This window comes from Dermacentor silvarum, chromosome 11 (genome assembly GCF_013339745.2).
Source record: "Dermacentor silvarum isolate Dsil-2018 chromosome 11, BIME_Dsil_1.4, whole genome shotgun sequence".
Classification (NCBI taxonomy): Eukaryota; Metazoa; Arthropoda; class Arachnida; order Ixodida; family Ixodidae; genus Dermacentor; species Dermacentor silvarum.
Window position 1 is genome coordinate 86,259,367 of NC_051164.1, and position 19,667 is coordinate 86,279,033.

Consider the following 19,667-nt stretch of genomic DNA (forward strand, 5'->3'; position numbering starts at 1 on the left):
CGAGAATAGGTACCGCAAATTTCGCAAACAAATTCTATTAACATAAAATGGAACGGCAGGGAGAAAGAAATCGTATAGGGCTAACGGTAGATGAAGTCATGGAAATACGAAAACATTAGCTCCGAAAACGTTTGATGGTAATGTCGAGACGTTACAACCGTGGCACATACATAACCACGGGGCGATTAGCGACGTAGCGAAAAACCGAGAAACTAGATCATTGCAAACCACTGTCAAAATTTGTAAATAAGAGAGAGAGAGAGAGAGAGAAATAAAGAAAGAATCTCCTGTTTTTTTTATTATTGTCGTTTTCAACTTCCTTCTGGCCAACTATAGATGTTCCATCAGGTTCTCCGGTCATCGGTTCCTTCGGCGCGTCTGCATGGAGCTTCAGCCAAAGTGGCGTGCATGCAGGAACACATCGCCGGAACACAAAATTATTACCACGCCTAATTTTCCGAGCTAATAATTGAACAATTTTCAAAATTTCAGATTACATTCGAAAATCATTACTCACAAATTTGTTGATTTTATGTAAACCACACGTTTTCTTCAATAAGTAAGACATCATACGTTTCAATGTTAGTTGAAATATTTCCACTTTTACCACGTCTTTACTTTCTCTTTTATGTGTGTTTTTTAAGCACAACGTATGCATGCCTTGGCAAATGATGGCAACTAGTTTCTTGACAGTTTTACTCAATGCTACAAATGAATTCGGCCACGCGCCAAATAATACAGGAAAATGGATAAAGAAAGTGTCGCGCAGATGGCGTAGTATACGGAGCGTTGCAAAAGGCTTGACCTTGCTAAAAGAAGTTGACAGTAAATATCAGCAAAACTGCTTTGCTGCGTTGTTATACAGTTCGGAAGCACTTTAAAAACAGCATGCTCACACATCGCTTCATGATGTCTTACTATAACGAGCAAGCCAAATCGCAATCGAGAATTTTATAGTTACATCTATTTTCTTCTCATTTCCCTTGCTTTTTGATTGAAATAGCAGACAATCGCCGATTGCAACGCGTGTGGTTGTGAAGAAACCGTACACTGATTGCGCGTATGCTGCATGCCCTTGCACAAAGATCTAAGGGTTGCCCACCGCACCACCCTTAGCCAGACAGACCTCTTATTGAAAGCAGGATCAACTGAGATCTCGCAAAACTCAGCAGCAGGAAGTCACAAAAGCGCATCATCGAGTCCGCATTGAGCGACCGTCGGCGTGGCAGTGATGTACATTCCAGTTTGTCTGCGTCTCCAGCGTGCCTGAACTATGTGCTCCTTTTCATCCGTCCTGCGTTATTTCGCGCTGCCTAAGTCAATGACCCTTTTCATCCGCTGTATCATTTACTCACTAAAAGCAATTACAGCAAGTGTTATCACGAGTTCGTTCCGCCTCTTGTCTGAAGCCCCTTGTGTCTTATGTACCTCCGAGGCGTGTAATCGCGCAAACTTTTACGTGCGATAGTAATCTATACTTACCACTTTAGTGGCACCATGATGCTAATAGTCCTCAGACGTGTAGATAGTCGAGGACAGAAATGAAAGTCGCATGCGCAGAACGAGGAGAGAGACAAGTGTGGCGACAACCTCTGCTGCTTTTCGGTTCACGCGTTCCGTATTCCAACCTAGCCAGATCCCGCCCTCCGGCGCCTGGAAGTACGAGCTGCTCCGAACGAAAGTTTCTTCTCTCTTTCCAAACGGAGGCAGCCAGGCACTAACTGGAAGCCACTCTGCCAGCAAAGGTGTGTCGTATTCCGCTCCTCACACGGTCTAAGATTTGCCGTGGGTTACAGTGCACTGAGGGCGCCCTATAGAGGGGGGGAGGGGGGGGGGGGGGAGCTGTTTTGACGCTCCTTACCGTATTGCAGCAGAACCTGGAGACCGCGTCACGACTTTTTACTGAACTGTACACACCATTTCGTCATATACCAAACAAAAATACTGCACAAGTCCAGAACTACAGCTGTTTTGCGTGCCTGTACGACTGGAGATCATTACTATACCTTGTTACTTAGCTTTTGACTGCAACAAGAGAAATACGAAACGCAAACACCAATACACACACGTGCACACTGGAAAGCTGCGCGTACCCTCCTGCGCGAAATCATTTGTGCAAAAACCTTTGTGCAACGGCCTAAGACTGTCAAGGAGCGAGCATTCAGCGTCTAGTGCGTATAAACGAGAGCGTAATCTGCAACTCCAACCGGCAACGTCGGCAGAGGGCAGGGCACTTATGTGCCTGCAACTGAGAATAGTCGCCTTAGTTACCCGTCCTACAAACTTCACTGCGCCACAGCTCAACTCGACTCAACAACGGTATTAGCAGAATCGCTCTAGAGGGCTGTTGCACAACTTCAAATGAGGGCGAGTGTGCAGAGGTTGTGGGCCAGTGTGACATTCCCGACCAAATACATTGTTATATTTCATTACCGTACGACGAACAAAGCACCCCGTGCGCGTGCCGTTCTAAGAGCCGTTTTCTTGCTCGAGACTAAGCGTTGTTTTGTAAACCACTGGATACCTCTGCGATTGATTTGTACGCTTTTCAAGCCAAAGATCCCACACTGCATACAGAGGTCCCAAAAGATTTCAGTTTTCGCCCTCTGGAACAGCTCGCTAAAAGGGGATCAATCGTACTCACCGAAGAGTCGCATACGAACAAACTACATATTTCTTCCTGATCCATTTGCAGTTTAATAAAGCAATTAAGGCTTCATAACGTGCAATGTTATGTCAAACTTGTTAAAGTTATTAATACTAGGATGTGAACACTGTTTTATAATAATACTGAAAACAGATGTTCATTATGCGAGAGCTATTCGAAATGTATTCGAATAGCTCATTCGGTTCATTTCTAGCACTATTCGACTTCGATTAGATTCGGTCTCAAAAATTACTACTCGGACACCGCTACTTGTTAGCCTTGATTCAGGACGCTAAACACCCAACCCAACTGAACTCGACCAAGGTAAACCAAGGTAAAATACAAAACGACGCTGGCAAGTTTCTCAGTATATACATTTCTTTCGCTTGTTTCAAAGTTCTTAAATGTGTCTAGAGTTGCCAACCTGACCACTGTTATACATCAAGCAACTTTACTTAAACGACCCCGTATCTACGCGTCAGAACGATATCATGCAAATGTGTCGTCGTGTTGCTGTTGAGATTCAGGAACTTCCAACAGCGACTCGCCATACATGACGACACTGCATTCAACATCGCTACCAAACATGGTCGGTGTATACAACGATCACGTGAACTCTAGAACGGGTCCAACGCAAGGACAATCGCGTGCCGTCCCGATGGCGAAGGAATGGCGGTATGCGTGTTGTATGCAAATACGAACACCGGGTGCGCCAGCCAGCGCGGCGAATTTGACCGGAGAGGCGGGCCACTCGTCAATCGTGGATTTCCTTGAGGCTGTGCCCGAGGACGGGCAGCCTCGCTCGCTGGGAGGACCCGTTCGGCGCGTCCTCGGCTTGCTCCTCGATGGACGTGGACAGTTTCTGGAGGGCGCGCCGATCCTCCAGGTCGGCGAAACAGGGCGGCGGTTTGCGACCGTCGGGAGTTGCGTCGCATACGACCTGCAGCGGCGAGGTAACTTAACAGCTGCATGAAACCTTACATTGCATTTGTAATTTCCTCACCTAACCTAAACCAGCGAAAAAAATTGAGACGCAAACAGGAAGGAAAGAAGAGACACCACATGACTCTATGCTCTTCGTGTATGCCTATAGTTTGCACAGATCTACTAACGCGTTGTTTTTCCCTCGAAACTACTGTTTGAACTTGGCACGAGAATTTTACCGTGAAGCTGATACCTCAGTTCGTAAAGCACCACACAAATAGCTACCTGCGACCTCGCCTCCGAGATCCCCACCCTGGCGTGTTGCTTGGCGCCGGAGGCCGCGGAGGCCCATGCCTACTTGGCTTCGCGTTAACTGGATGCTACAGCGATGCGACTCGGGAGTCGGCAGAAGTTGAAGGCCTTCAAGCCGCAGCTCGCCGTCGTTGAGCGAGGTGTCACTAACCTGCAGCAGGTCTGTCTGCGCCATGGCCTGCTGTTCGTCGTTGTGCACGCCGTTGATGACGATCCAGGGCACATAGTGGTGTGGAGGGTTCAGGTTCCACGTGCGCTCGCTCATCTCGTCCTGCACATATCATATAGTTATGTCGCATTATCGTATTGTTTTCGACAGTCACACGTTAGGCACGAACGAGGCGGCGTCCAATATGACTTGCGACGCGCCCTATATGTGCCGTTGAAACATGCAGGAACCCGATAGACGCTGTTAGAATCTTGCGTTTGCTGCTACGACAGGTTGCACGATAGATCGCATGATGAATCGCACCGTGCACCTGTCGCCTGCTTTTTGCAGACGTGAGACCGCGTCTAAGAGACAGTCGCATACTGTCGGAATCTGATCGAACCTGTTCGTAATCTTCTTGGGTGCCACTGTTCGCACGAGTGCGCCAACAACCGGGCATCCAGAACAGTCAGAACCTGCTGGAAATTTGCTGGGTGTGGCTGTTGGTATTATAGTCGTACTTACAGCCTTGGTACGACTTTGTCTGGTGCGGCTGTTAGTAGTAGTCATCATCATCATCAGCCTATATTTATGTCCACTGCAGGACGAAGGCCTCTCCCGGCGATCTCCAATAATTGTAGGAGTAATGAGGGAGGTAATGGCCAAATACTGCACCAGGGAGGCCAATTCTTGTTCTGGTGAGGGAGTGACTTTGTTGAGGCTTAGAGGGCTTTCTAATTTGGTTGCACCTGGACTAGTATAGCCCCACTAGCTCTCGGCAATATATATATATATATATATTTCCCTTTATCAAGGGATATATATATATATATATATATATATATATTGCCGGTGTCAGGCGCCCCTCCATGCCTGAAAATGTATTGGACTAGAGGAGGATTCGAACTTACGACCTTCAGATTAGAGGCCGGGCGTTCTACCTCTGCTCCACGCCACCGTAGTAATAGTAGTAGGCAACCTGATTTCGGAAAACCGTCAGTTTCCTACGAGGAGATGGCTGTCAGGCCATGCCTGGTCGCCCCCTCATCAGCGCGTTTGATAGCCCGGAGCTGGGCGTCCAGGCTTGTATATAGCCATTAGGGTTCTGTCCCAGGCTTCACTCGACAGTGACTGTCCTAAGAGGTCTGGTGGGGGAGGGTCCTTGCTGTATCACCAGATGATGTGGTCCAGGGTGGCGGTCTGCGTCTTGCAGAGGGTGCATGTTGATGTGAAGAGGGCTGGGTGGATGTGTCTATATAGATGTAGGTGGAAGGGAATGAGTGGGTGTGAAGTCGTCGCCAAGTTATTTGTTGTGCTTTGTTTAGTTTCGGGTGCGGGGGTAGTTTGGTTTGCCTCGCTAGTTTGTAGACTCTATAGTGCGGCTATATACCAGTGACTATAGTCCTATCAACAGCCGCACTTGGCAATTTTCCAACAGGCTCTGACAGGGTGCGGGGTCTGTTAGGACCTGGCAGGGACTCAAGCCTACCTGCAACACGCGTCCCTTGCCGCCGTTGGCGCACCGCTGGATGGCGTTCCAGTTGCGAGCGATGCCCCGGGCGCACTCCTTACCCGCCTCGCTCGGGTGCTCGGCCAGCGACATGCACGTGACGAAGGCCAGAGACAGGATGGTGTCGTTGAAGATGTGCGCCGCGCACGACTGCACAACGTTCCCGAAGCACTCGTCGGGCCCGTGCTGGCAACTGTACTTGTACTCGGGCTCCTGGCGGCGGCCCACGGCGAAACGTTCTGCGCGAGTGCTGCTGAGAAGCCACGATTACAGGCGCTGTGCGATTGCGAATCGGGTTTCCACAGGGAAAGTTTAAAAGTGGTAACACGTCCTAGTGTGCTGGTTCGAACCAAGAGATGGCATTGTGTTGAGCCGGCACCTAATCGGCTCTTACTGCAGGCGCCGACCTTGTTACCTGTACAGGGTATTTGTCGTCGGAAACGTGGTTATGGAGTCGAGTCTCGTTATAACGAAGCCACATCCAACCCACAAATACATTCGTTATATCCAATATGCTCCGTAACCATTTATTCGTTACATACTGACATTAGCGAGAAACGCTTTAAATTCATTTAATTATATCCGTCGTAGAGAGCCTCCGCCCAAACAGAGATGGATAAGTATACTTGTATTTGTACTGTATTCGTACTGTATAGATTATCTGCCTAAATTGAGGAAGATATGTTCTTAGAGACTTAAGTAATACATAGGAATACATAAATTTCTAATACAGTGTGCGCACTGCGGAGTCGGACAAAACAGTCATAAGTGACAGGTAGAACGTGTAGTACGCGAACACAGGGAATGTACACGTATGTACGCCGTGGTTTGGTGCAAACGCCTTCTCACATTCGAATGAATAACCATATGAAAAAGAAGTAAGCTCCGTGTCATCCATATCCAGGACCACCAAGTGACCATGTAGATTATATACGAACCTCCCACATTCCGTACTGGAATATTAGATGAAAGGTTTATGGGGCATATGGATCTTAAGCGTAGGTGGTAAAAACTCAATTACCAACAATCACCAACAATGTTGGTGTTCAAGGGCACTAAAGAAATATACTCAGCTTAGAGTGGCCCACTACATGCTTTCAAGACTATCTGCAGTTCTACAGCAGGCTGTTAGTGGACAAAAAGCAAGGCGAAATTCACATTTCCGAGAACCGAACCATGGGCACATTGGTATGCCTTCATCTTCAGAACGAAACGTCAACAAGCAAGGACTCTGTCAAAGCCGACAAGCACTGGTACTAAACACCGGTATTAATAAAAAAGGTTAATTATTATTTTATTTAACTGCGTATTTCTTTACTGTAACTGCTCGCGGAAGTTGTGTCCACCAAAACGCATAAATCTAGCAGTACAAGAAGCCTTTGCGTAGCCTTCTTTGTCAAAACTACTGACAGTACAACTTCGAACGCACTGTATATGACGTCAAGATGAGTTGGTGTGAAAATTTCAACGTGGTGTCGCCACGCGTATTTCGTTTCGATGTCCTTATTCGCATACCAAGCCTGGTCATCACGGTCAGAATGAACTATCTGCAACTACAGATGCGTGATGTCGTTAATCTACCAATCTAACTTCACACAGTGTTTCTGTCCTTTTAATTTTATCAGGTATGATACGGGAAGCTCGGAACAGCCTGTAAAAAAGCTAGGCATTGTGCATAAATGCATCTCGTTCTCACGCAGATGCCTTATTCATGGCACACCACATTCAATGCCAGAATAACAAGAGCAACGTGAACGTTGTAAATGTCGTTATTGTAAAAAAGCCCGGCTGAGTTGGCCCACATTGCCGGTTCACCTACGGATTTTGTTGCTGCTGCTCCTTGAACGCGTTGCCGAAGGGCACCAGCTGGACGTCCATGAGGTAGCCGACGCGCACGTAAGTAGGCCACAGCTGCTCGGTGATGAACGCGATGCTGTACGGGCAGAGGGACTCGTAGTAAACCTGGATGTTCGCAGTCTTTGGAATTTGCGAGAAGTCGACGCGACGCCGGCCCACGATGCCCCGCAGCGCGCGCCCCCTGACGACGACCGCGCACAGCACCACTAGCCACAGCAGAAGCTGCGCCGACCGCACGACGACGCCGCCTTTACCGCGCGAACGTGGAGCCATGACAACAGGCACGCCGGTTTTGTCATCGGCGGCTCCTCACTGGGGCGGGCGCCGCGCACCACGATGATCTTTCGTGCCGGCCGGTCGCCTCCTCCCTTCTGCTCCTCTGGGATGACGACTACCGCTGCGCGGCTAGCGACGAGGGCCGCCGAGGTTGTGGTCGCGTAGCCGTAGGTCCCGGCGCTGGTTGGCGCTCCATGCGGGAATGTCGTTGTCAGTGTGGCTTCTGCGGCTCGTAGGAGCATCCATGTGCTGTGCCGCCGGCATCATGGCCGACTACTTACTTTGTAACCTGTCAACCATGACGTTGACCATGACACCGGTCCGCGTGTCACCATGACGTCACGTCCAAGCTATAATTGCGCAGCTGCTGCGAACGAAATGCGTCCTCCACCGTCCGAGTCGAGTGTTCGCCCGTGTCTATTAAGCCTCCCAACAGGCTCAATCAGACGCATCATGGCTCAAGAGACGAAGCGACCATCTTTCTCACGTTGAGTCGGAAGTCGAGTCGTACCGTTCGTCTCACCGAGAAGCTGTGCTGTCCAACTCAGCATTGCAGAGTGTCTTTGCTGCAAGAACTGCAGCAAGGACGCTGCTGCAGTTCTTGTACGATGCGAAGTTGGAAGCTTTTATTTAGCTTTATTATATTCTTTGTGACTTGTTGCAAATAAAATTAAAATTAAAAAAACTTAGCCCTAGGAACTCAACGCCGTATGATCCGGCGGGCCCATGACATTGCGCGGCTCCTCGCAGAAGTCCTGGACTAAGGGCTCCTCCCTCGGAGGAATTCCACACTTAGCACACTGTTTCTCTCTCTCTCTCTCTCTCCCCTCCACAGCGTAGCTATAAAATTGGTGGACGGTCACTGGTTGGTGGAACGCTCCAAAAGCAATGGGGTGCTGGCAGCTATTCAGTCGGCCCAGCTAGATATGGCGTAACGGTCTGGCATCCCAGCACGGACATGACGGAGCCGACGAGCAAGATGGGCAGACTAGAGACGTAGGAGACGACACGCCGACGCGTGTCGTGGCGTCCGGATGAAATATCAGTAAACAGCCATCATTGATTCTACGATGATGATATGCACTTTTATTGAAAACCAAAATGGGGCTTGAGTTACGGGAACACTGGTTGGTTCACTAGTCCGGGACACCGTCGGCAAAAGCCGCTGCCCGCGCTCTTCCGACGAGGGCTCGTTGCTCCTCGCGATCCGAGCTAGACATGGCTGCCTCCCAGCCCTCCCACGTATTGGCTGATTTATTATAGCAATAGCGCTGTTTTGCTGACAAGCCCATGCAATATGGTATAAGCCTATCTTCTGGCCTCAAAATTTGCAATGCGCCGAAAAAGACTCGGGCTCAATGGCGTGAAGATTAGCTGGATTATTAAACGACATAGTTTGTAGCCGACGGAGGTGACACTCTAGAAAACAACAAGGCGTTTGTCTGGCAAAAAAAAAAAAAAAAAATCGGCAGATACACTTAAGACTGCCTACGTGTGGGAATGCGAAAGCATTATACCGTTTGTAGACCTCGGAACGCCACGAACGCGCTCATTTTACCCACTCATGACGTGGCGCCATCTCATCCCCATTGACTGCGCCGTCAGGTCATTTTTGGTATCTTCTTTCGGTGCACGCCGACTACGACATATTTTCGCGTAATGGGGCATGTGATTTAAAAGAACTTTTGTGGGCCTAGTTGGTGCATACTTGATATACTTTTTAGAGCGCAAACAAGAGACAAGGCACAAAAGGGAGGTCAAACACAGGACAGGCGCCTGTCCTGTGTTTGACCTCCCTATTGTGCCTTGTCTCTTTGTTTGCGCTCTAAAAAGTTTATCAAGAGGCCTATGATGCTTTCGCATTAAAACTGCAGGTCCTGTGATCGCCAAACTTGCCATTCCACTTTATCGCAGTAGGTAAAACAGAAACCACAACTTACGCACGTGAGTTCCCACGTTTCCCTCTGGTGAACGTTTGCTCTGCTTGTACCCAGAGTAAGCGTACTTCATTATCCAAAAGCGCAAAAGTTATTTTTTTTTGCCAGCTCTGCCGTTGTTTCTGAAGCGCGAACGAAGGCCAAGAGAACGGCGTCGCGGCCTAAACGTTCCGCTAAAGCATATTCTGGTCACACATCTTGGAAATGATCTGCAGTGGCTGTCATATCGCCATGTCTGGCCAGAAGAAGACACTGGCTGCGCTCATGAGCGGCGACCACGGGCCACCCGAGGGCTCGAGTTTTGAATAATATAGAAATCGATGCGGAATTGAAACGTTTGCTATATACATCCGTGGAATAAAGACGTTTGGTTGCTCTCTCTCTCTCGTAGAGCGATGCAACTGCTAACTGTGATGCGGTTAAATTAACCAACGAGGAAGGATATCCAGAGTCACGCCCAAAGGGCAGTAGTCAGAGCCTCTCAGTTCAGGGCCCCAGTGCACTGGTCTCTGCCACCTGCCTGACCTGGCTAATTAAGGACTTTTGTCTTGCCAGGCCGGAGCGGGCGAGCTGTGCCCCCCACTGCTCCACTGTGGTGCTGGTATTTGGCATATGAGGGTGCTTAGCGCACTCCCAGGTTATATGTATTAAGGTAGGTATGCCACCGCGCCAAGGGCAGTTGGCCCTATAGCGAGTGGGATACATGGGTTTAGCAATTTTAGATGAAGGAATACCCCGGTCTATATTTTACGCCAATCGGCGGCCTCTTCTCCGCTAAGTTGTGGGTGAGGCGGCTGGTATTTTCTGCGGACTCCGCGCTGATGAGCACTGTTATAAGTGTCTATACGTATACAGGTCCCGTCAAGTGACACCTGCGATGTGGCTGTACTTCCGTTGCTAGCCGGAATAATTTCTAAGGAACCGTGAAAAACAAGAAAAACACAGAAGTGTGTGCAATCTTTTAGTTTTGTTCTCTCTCGTTGAGTACGAATAAAAAAGAAAGCTCGCAGATGCTCCTGTCGGTTAACTTCTCTTTGAATAATCATAATTGATAAGAGACAGGGTGGGAAACCGGCTCTCGGAAAACGCTTGTGAGTTTGCGACGGACCGACCTCAGTCCTGGACGGCAGCAGTCGAAACCATCACGCATTTGGACCACCGAAACAACGGTAAAGCCCGCAGTTAGATACCGCAACAGTGCAGTTGACAAAAGAAACTCAAAGACATATCTTCTATTCAACTGAGTTTCCTCCGCGGCGCGTTTAGTTCTCGACACCCTTTGACCATTACTACACCACGGGCATGTTCATCTTAGCTCTCAGATTTCCCAAGGCACCTGGCGGTCTCATCCTTCATCTTGTTCCCTCATTCCCTAGACTCACTCAAGTGCCCAGACACGGCGCGACCTTCTTGTTTCGCGGCTCTGCGCTGTCCAATCCTGTCCCGTCGCCTCTGCAAATACATTAACCTACGCCAGATGTCTTCATTACCTGCCAGTAGTCTCAACCATTGTAACGCAATTCCTTGTAACGTACAGTTTCAGACCATAAGATTTATGGCCACTTGGCGCAAAACCGAAACAAAAAAATGGGAGGGTACTGCTCACCTTGTCCCCGATTTTGCGCTAAGTAGCCATAAACCTTACGGTCTGAAAGTGTTCAGTACCAACCCATCCAGCCCAGCGAGACGTACTACTGAGTCCTTATAAATTTGTTCGCCAGCATGGATTTTCGTTCAAGTTTGTTAGCTACCCGTCAGCGAACAACCTATAAAGACTCCTCCAGCCGCGTCAGAAAGACAAAACACGTAATGAATGCAAGAAAACACACGACTTGTTCGCGTCGCTCTCCCCATTCATATCCGTTTCGTAGCGGTCTCGTTCATACTCGCCGCCGTCCACGCCTCTACCTCGACGCTCATCCCTCGCAGCTCGAGCATTCCCGTAGAAACCGTGGCGACCTCCGGCTGCTCCGACGTCTGCCCCGACAAGACGCAAGCGGGCGGCACGGGCTCGTCGAGCATAGAACAGACCAGTCCGAAAAAGTCCGAGGTCGCCTTGCCTTGCACGTCGTCGTCCTGCCTCCCGTTGACCACGACGAACGGGACGTACGGCACCGCCGGCCGGTGGGACGCCGTCTTGTGGCCCATCTTCAGCAGGAGCCGGGGTCCCCACCGGGAAGACGCGCAGCGTTCGAGCGCCGACCAGTTGACGCCGACTCGCGACGAGCACGACTTCACCACGCGGTGGGGCGTCGTCGAGGACTCCATGCAGGCGACGAACGCGAGCAGCTGGTAGGTGCCCTTGAAGAGCGCCACGGCGCACGCCTGGATCATGTTGGCGACGCACTCGTGGCGGCCGTGCTGACACGTGATCTCGGTCGTCTTGCGCCCATCGGCGCCCACGGCCTCTCTCCTCTGGGCCATGCCGTATGGAACCAGGCGGACAATGAGTCGGTCGCTTAGTCGCAGATAGGTCGGCCACAGCTGCTTCGTGATGAACTTCTGGCTGTACGGGCAGTGGGTCTCGTAGAAGAGCTGGACCTTGACGCGACGCGACGGTCGTACGCCTTTGGCGGCAGCGTCGTCGACGTCCGCGGAGGTGACCGCGGCCTGCTGGCACAGGAAGGCCAGGCAGAGGGCGGACGCGACCGCCGGAACGAACCGCGACTTCATGTTTCGTAGTCGTCGTCTTCCTTCTTTTCTCGGCGCCGCAGGCCTGCGCGCGCCGGATCCGGAATGGTTGTTTCATGGGCTGCTCACGAAAATGGAAATACACACTGTAAAAAAATCGCTGTAAATTTAAAGAAAATTTACAGAATTTTTTCGTGCCGCAAAATATTCTGTGAATTAACGCTCTATGACAGAAACCTGCTACAAGAAAAGAAAAAACAAATTTTCTGTTCTTGACCTCCAGCCTATAAAGTGAGTCAAAACTAAAATATAACCATTTTAAATTATCGCAATTGCATACAAAACTATAAAATGACATTTTAGAGTTTTTTTTTCTCTTTCAATTTTCATACATGGCGTTTTTTTGCATATATCGTACACGACGCTCTGTCTGCGGTACTGCTTTGATGCCCTGCGCCATATTCAAGATGGCGGCCCTTCGAGTGAACGCATATATGCTCTGATCCGCTCCTTCATTCGATACCGTTAAGAGGTGAGTGGTTTTCTTTTCAAGTACCCCCTCCCTCAAAAGTTTTCTGAACACGGGATCCGAGTAAAATCTACGTTTCATCGCAGCTTGGGCACAGGTCCTTCGACCGAAAGGTAGAGTTGATACTCCTCCGTACAATCATCACATTTCTGACGTAGTAATTTCACGCTCTGCGGTGAAGTCGCGAAGAAAAATTTAACTTATTCACATTTTGCGTGCTCCGAAATATTCTGAGGGCGGCTGTACATTTAAAATAGTGCACTACGTATTTTTTTACCCGATACTTTCCGCGTGTTAATGACACAGAACACGACTGCAATGCACGCAAAGAAAATTTATGCGTACAGCGACAAAATTTAGCAACAACGTGTGCCGATATTTCAGCTGACGTTGCGCATTGTGAGACCACCTGTGATATGGGTCTTAAATTTAGCTTTAGTATTTTGTTATAGCACACGTAAGGGCTAGCCAGTGTGCTTGATAAATGTCTCTTTGTCCATTCTCGCCTTTCCGATTGTAGTTGCTTTTGCGGTGGCTGCGAGAAAAGTAAAAAGAAAAAGCGTGCGTGAGTTGTCAACAAAGCTTACTCAGCGACGTTAGCTCATGTTTAGTTTCTTGAAATGACCGGAAAGTGCGACTTTCTTTTGGGTTGCGTAACATTTTGTTTTATTTCATTTGTTTCGATGTTGGCATATGAACCCACCCGATATGAAGCACTTGGCATCCAATTTTGTTGCTTCGTTTGCTGCGGTTCGAGCGTTTTAGAGCGTTAACGTAGGTAAAATATTTTGCCTGGCCACTGAATACGTCGTTTTATTTTGAAAGGTAGTTAGCGGGTTCATTGGACTGCGTGGCTTGGCGTACTATCAGCACATTTTAAAAACACGGTGCAGAATGTGCTAGTAAACCGAGCCGGGAAGATATGCTGCCATCACGCTCGTTGCCACAAAGAATTGCTCGCATGTCGTCTGCTAGCCTCACTTCCCGACTCTGACGAAGAATAACTAAATATAAGAATGACGGACCGCGGAAACGAGAAATAAACGGACATAATTTTGCATCAATTGGACTGCAGCAATACGTTTAGTAAAAGAAAGTCAAAAGACGGCATGTGTCATTGTTTCACGTAAATATTACTACACAGCAAACGTAACGTCCACCGTTATCAGGACTATTAGGGGCGAAGCTCCTTAGGATCGAGCCTTGTCCCCCGTCGCGCCGTTGTAGCCACGCTAGTACTCGCCGCTCCCGCTAGAGGCGCAGCTGTGCTCCTTCTCTCTCGTTCCCGACGCGCTCTCTCTCTCTCTCTCTCTCTCATCCGTAGCTAGGGGCGCTGCGGTGCACAAGAGCGTTCGTTCCCGACGCGCGCTCTCTTTCTCTCTCGTCCGTAGCTCTGGTTTTTCGAATGATCCCCCGGTGCTTCGCCCACACATCATCATTCACGTCGTGGATATGCGGTGATCTTTTTTATCCCTTGTGGGTCGTTCCACGTGTTTGTTGAAGTTCAAAACTCATTCCCCCCGTTTATTTTCCTTCGCAAAAAAAAAATGTCTAGCATTTTGGCGAAAACTTATTGTTCTTGTCCAGCTGTGCCAGAAGGCATAATTTTTTTTCGAAGGCACATTGTATGATCCAGTCGTTCAAATGGTGTGTATGGCAAGATAATGAAGTGATGTGACTGTCAAAATAACCAATATTTAAAATATTTGAATACTTTGGGTGCTTCTGGTACCGGCAAAAGCCGGTAAAATTTCTAAGTTTGAATTGCTTTTTTTTCTCGAATGCGGGGAAATCCAGAAGCCACAAATTAAATATAGAATGGTAGCCCGGTTGACATAGTGTAGCCGAAAAGTATTTGAAGCTTCGAAGGTTCAGCCTGAAAAATAACTAAAGTTATATTTTGCAGAAAGCTTCGTGTTCAAGGTCAAAAAAGTAGCTTTGGCGGTCGGCTTAAAATATATGGGATATATCATTAGATAGCTCTACATGTCTGCTAATCGTCTGAGAAGTTACAAAATATAGTTTTGTCTTTCTGCCGCAGGGGCGTCTGCGTGAGCAGGCGTTTGGTGTGTCGCGATACCACGTACCCGAGCACACGAGGGTCGGGCCCTCCCGCGTGTCGCTGTGCGCGGCTAAGCCATGTCTGGGGAAAGGGGGATCTTGGGAGGGTTGAGCCCATGCCGGGTTTTTGGACTTTAACCCTTTGTCAGGCGCGAGAAATCTACTCATGGTTTCAGCTATACCTTTTCCCAATTGAACTGTACCATATGGAAGAACAGCAAAAAAAAATATATTATTTCTTGGACAAGAATAGTATCTGAAAAATCTGCGGGACAACACCTGTCCCACAGATAACTTGAGGACACGAGCGAAGGTGGGACACACGTTGTCCCTCTGTACACCTTGGGATTCGTTCTTTCAGACTCTGAGGTGATTCTATATGGGTTCAAAGCACGCAATGCAAAGAGACACTTGGCATGCTTTACACACAAGTTTTGTGCGTGTTTCCTGCGAAGTGTTTGACCACCATTGGCACCTTTTGCGCGTAGTGGTGGTGCACGGGTAGTGCCCTTTCCCGTTGAACCGAACCTCTGTTGGTACCGCTTTCATAATTGAGGAGTTCTTGCTTCCTCTCTTGTGATATACTACACTGCGCCGGCACTTGCGAAAGCTCCTCCCATTGATGAGCTGTCTGCACAGTATCACCCGAAACAACAGGTATGTCATGCCGTTCCAGTAGTATATTGCTGGACGTCATCAACCACTACGTTCAGCATATTTGCAGGAAGCTGAAAACAATGGCTCACTCTCATGCCAAAGCTGTCTACAATTGATCTAACTGCATCACTGGAGTGCAAGAAAAAAAATTTTGCACTTACCGGTCAACTTATTCGTAGCGCATGAGCAAGGAAATTCACGCGCTTGAAGAGCGACGACAGCCGAAAAACAAGAGAAAGCAAAACAACTCGAACTATTAGTGCCCCCTACCAATTCAAATAAAAACTTAAAATTATATTTACTTTATCTTCTAAGAGATAGCTCTACCGGTTTCTGTGGGGCTGCGTATGTCCCGCTGCGCACTTGGGGCAGCTTTCGCTTGTGGTTGCAGGTGGGACACATATGTCCCAGTGACCAACAAAGGGTTAAGGCACCTCGCCGGAGGCAATGCCCCTCTTTGGCCTCTGCTTCACATAGACGGCACCTCCAGACTGACCCACCTGGAGGAAATCGGCAGTTGCCTTTTCCTCTCTCTCTTTCTCTCTGTCACTTCTTGACCTTTCCTGTCTTCTCTCTTCCATTTACTTCCATTCCCTCTGGCGGCAAGGGTTCACCCTGTGTGGCTATCCTACCTAGGGTACGCCATATTTGTGTTGTGTGTTGTGTTGTGTTTAATGGCGCATAAGCAACTAAGGCTATCATGCGCCAACCGCAAGCCATATTTGGTTATAGCAGCAGCGTATAGCAGCAGCGTATAGCAGCAGCGTACGACTGGCGTCGAGCAGACTTGTATACAAGCTCTGCCGCGTCCCCTGATTGGGCTCCGTGGTGGGCGGTCGACGCTGTTGCCGAACATACGCATTTTCTTATGGCAGCGCAAACTTCTGTTTTCTTGATCGGCCCCTGAAAAGAGGCCGCACCTTCGGAAGCATTGTTCCAGTTCTCCTTTCGGAACAACGCCCTAGCGTTCCCCAAGTACCATGTAGTCCATAGCGAAGACAACATACCCGTAAGAAAGCTCTCTCCGTGCCTGAAAGACAAAATTGGACCGACATACAAAGCCTCAAAAATGTCTAGCGGGGACCTCCTCCTAGAACTAGGTGACAAAGATCAAGTGCAAAAGCTCACGGAACTTGCCAGTATTGGCGATGCGACAGTGACAATTTCAGCCCATAGAACACTGAATACCAGCAGGGGTGTGATACCTGAGGACTTTCTTGGATTGAGCGATGAGGAACTACTGGAGGGTTCGCAGTAACAAAACGCGACCAAAGTACAAATAATTGTCGTCCGCAGAAGTGACCACGAAATTCCCTCAAAACATGTTATACTCACCTTTGGAACAACGCAATGCCTATACCTCTCTGGATGCAGGCAGGGTACGTAAAAGTAAATGTCAGACCGTATATCTCGAACACCAGACGATGTTTTAAATGTCAAAGGTTTCCACATGCTTCACACACACGCCGAGGACAAACAATCTGTGCTAAATGCAGCTCCAGTTATCACCAATGTGACAATTGCACTTCTTCCTCACACTGTGTTAACAGATCATCCAACAGTACTCACGGCCTTGCCCTTGCTGGAAAAAAGAGAAGAAAGTAATTGCACTAACTGTTATAGAAAAAAAAAAGTCTCGTTCTTTGAAGCAAGAAAGCGATTGTCATACCTTTCGAAAAGAAGTTACGCCAATGTGACGCAGGTGGGGGCAGCGTCACAGAGGCCTCAGGAGTCCTCCGAGCTCACGCACAGTGGTCCCACAGAGACCCCTCCCGTCCCCGAAGTAAGTGCCCCCGGAAGCAGCCAGTGCTGCTCCATCCTCCTCGAAGGGCCTGCAGACACCAGTCCCACAGGACCCTAAAATCAATCGAACCCCAAGGCCCGAGACACGTGTCCCGGCTTCCAACTCTCGGTCCTCCAGCGCCTCAGAGCGATGGAGGTCGACGCAAAAAACCCGGTGTCGTCGACGCCGAAGGACAAGCGATCTAGCACGCAAAGAGGGACAAATTCACAATAACCACGTTAATTGAAGTGATAACGTAAAATGTTATCGCTCCTTTGTATTAGCCTTATTTAGATCTATGTCGCCTAACATATTTCTTATCTCTTATTCACTCGTATGTCCATTTTTTACGTTTAAGTTTCAAAATGACTTTTATTATCCACTGGAATTGCAGAGGACTCTTACGCAACTTAGGTGACATCAAAGGCATTCTAAGTAACTTCTCTCCTGGGGCCTTGTGCTTACAGGAAACAAAGTTAGGCGAAAAACATTTTTTTTAATTAAAAGACTTCACTGTGGTACGGCGCGACCGTAATCAGGCGAGCCGGCTTTCGGATGGTGTAGCCATTGCTCTGCAGGGCGGTATCGCAGCTAGAGAAGTTGCCATAGAGAGATTTAGATTAGGGGGACGCAAGCGTAGGGGCCCCTTAGCGCTTGGGACCGTGGTACTGCGCACGCGCAGACCGGCCCGTGCGTGCGCAGTACCGTGGCCCCAAGCGCTAAGGGGCCCTACGCTTGCGTCCCCCTAATATAAAACACTCTATTATATTAACAGTCAGATAGAAGCCGTTGCTGTCATCATTTTAGCACACAAAGTCATCATCATTTGTTCACTATACATTCCACCGCATTCACATTTTACTGTAAGAGATCTAGAGTTAATTTTAAACCATCTACCTGAACCTTTTATTGCGATAGCAATTATATAGACACTTCAACCGGATTTCTGCCGTCGCCATGAGGTTCCCTATAGATAACATCTTCGCCGCGCGCCGTATGACCGAGCGGAAGCGTGCGGGGACGCGCGCTATCGCGGAGAGCGAACGCACTCAATCACCCACGCGCAAGCAAGGAAGCGGGAAGCCAGCGCCGGAGGGAGCGCGGGGGGGGGGGGGGGGGCACTTCTACTCTGCCAACAACCGCGCTCGTCGCTCGCTCGCCCGCACAGTCTCTTATCTCCACACGGCTCTGACCTTTATGCGCCGTGCATTCGCCGCTCAATTTCCGTTGAAGCGATAGACCACACGTACCTTCGCCCGCTGCGCGGCGTATGCGCTCGCTGCCAGCGTTTTGACAGTCGTTGGCTGCAGTCATTCAGTGTGATCTATTCATGTTTGTGCGCGCTCACACCACGCTTGTTCATTCAGTTAGTAATAGTAGGGCCACATTTTCCAACGCACGCTACACATGCAATGCTGCCCAGATCGGCAGTGCAGCGCTACAGGTGTGTCCCTTCGCACGCGCTGCCCACGGTAAGCGCTTCTCATCAACACCACCGTTTCACATGCGCCTTCTCGTGGTCATCGAGTCTCTCTTCATGTCGGTCTACTTACGCCGCAGCACACCTGCTTACTTAATCAGCTGTTTACTACAATTCATATTGCTACCAAAGCCGCTCACCTTACTTCGTATGACATTGCTGTGTTGCTATCGCATTCATTGCTTCGCCCTTAGGGCGAAACTCAGATATTTTATTAAATAGCTGGTGATTTTAACGCACATAATACGTTATGGGGTAGCAAAACAACCGACACCAGGGGACAAACACTTGAATATTTTATCCTAACAAGTGACATATGCCTTTTAAACACTGGTGCTGCAACCTACTGCTCCCCAAGCACAGGAGCCGCGAGCTGTCTAGATCTGGCGCTGTGCTCTCCATCCCTCTTTAGCGTGCGTTTAGCGATTTCCAATGTAGTGTTATCGATAATCTCTGTGGTAGTGACCATATGCCTGCTATCATTAAAAAACATCTCCTTTCTCTACCATACCATCGAGATCACCCCGTTGGAAACTCCATCAAGCAGACTGGCATCTATTCACCGGAAAGGCCAGTCTGGACGACATATCAGTTGATTTAACTATAGATGAAATTAATGAAAATATTACTGCCTGTATACTTGCAGCAGCAGAGCAGACACTCCTCTGGCTTCCTAGGAAAAAAATTTAAACCCTGGTGGACAAATGAATGTACAGGAACTAAAAAAACTACAAAACAAAGCGTGGGGTATCTTTCGGCGATACCCAACACAAGATAACCTCCTCGCTTGCAAAAAAGCAACAGCGAAAAGCCAGGTACACACGCGGGCAAGCCGAAAGACAGTCTTGGAAAAATTATGTATCGTCCATACATCATCCATACTGATGTATGGATGATAACATCGAAAAGAATGTG

At 48.9% G+C, this 19,667-nt stretch overlaps 2 protein-coding genes and 1 long non-coding RNA gene across 15 annotated transcripts in view; 1 reads left to right on the forward strand and 2 right to left on the reverse strand.

Moving 5' to 3' along the window:
- LOC119433400 (probable maltase-glucoamylase 2) overlaps window positions 1–19,667 on the reverse strand; it is a 128,637-nt gene that overhangs the window by 57,388 nt on the left and 51,582 nt on the right. For 9 of the 13 annotated variants that reach the window (XM_037700582.2, XM_037700583.2, XM_037700579.2 and 6 more), the window contains exons 1-2: window positions 5,521–5,659; window positions 4,035–4,154 (exon numbers count right to left, since the gene is read on the reverse strand). The exons of 3 other annotated variants lie outside the window; for them this stretch is intronic. In XM_037700582.2, the coding sequence (XP_037556510.2) occupies window positions 4,035–4,108 (74 nt within the window). In that variant the 5' untranslated portion in view covers window positions 4,109–4,154; window positions 5,521–5,659. Of the gene's footprint in view, window positions 1–4,034; window positions 4,155–5,520; window positions 5,660–7,360; window positions 7,491–19,667 lie in introns of those variants that run through there. One more of the 13 variants, XM_049659169.1, reaches the window with a different exon arrangement.
- LOC125941592 (uncharacterized) lies at window positions 9,175–10,796 on the forward strand. Its single transcript, XR_007464462.1, has 2 exons — window positions 9,175–9,660; window positions 9,720–10,796. It is a non-coding gene; the product is annotated as an uncharacterized LOC125941592 (long non-coding RNA).
- Window positions 11,422–12,538, reverse strand: LOC119433402 (gamma-interferon-inducible lysosomal thiol reductase). Its single transcript, XM_037700593.2, has one exon. It carries the CDS (start codon window positions 12,282–12,284, stop codon window positions 11,466–11,468), a length of 819 nt encoding a protein of 272 aa, XP_037556521.1. The 5' UTR covers window positions 12,285–12,538; the 3' UTR covers window positions 11,422–11,465.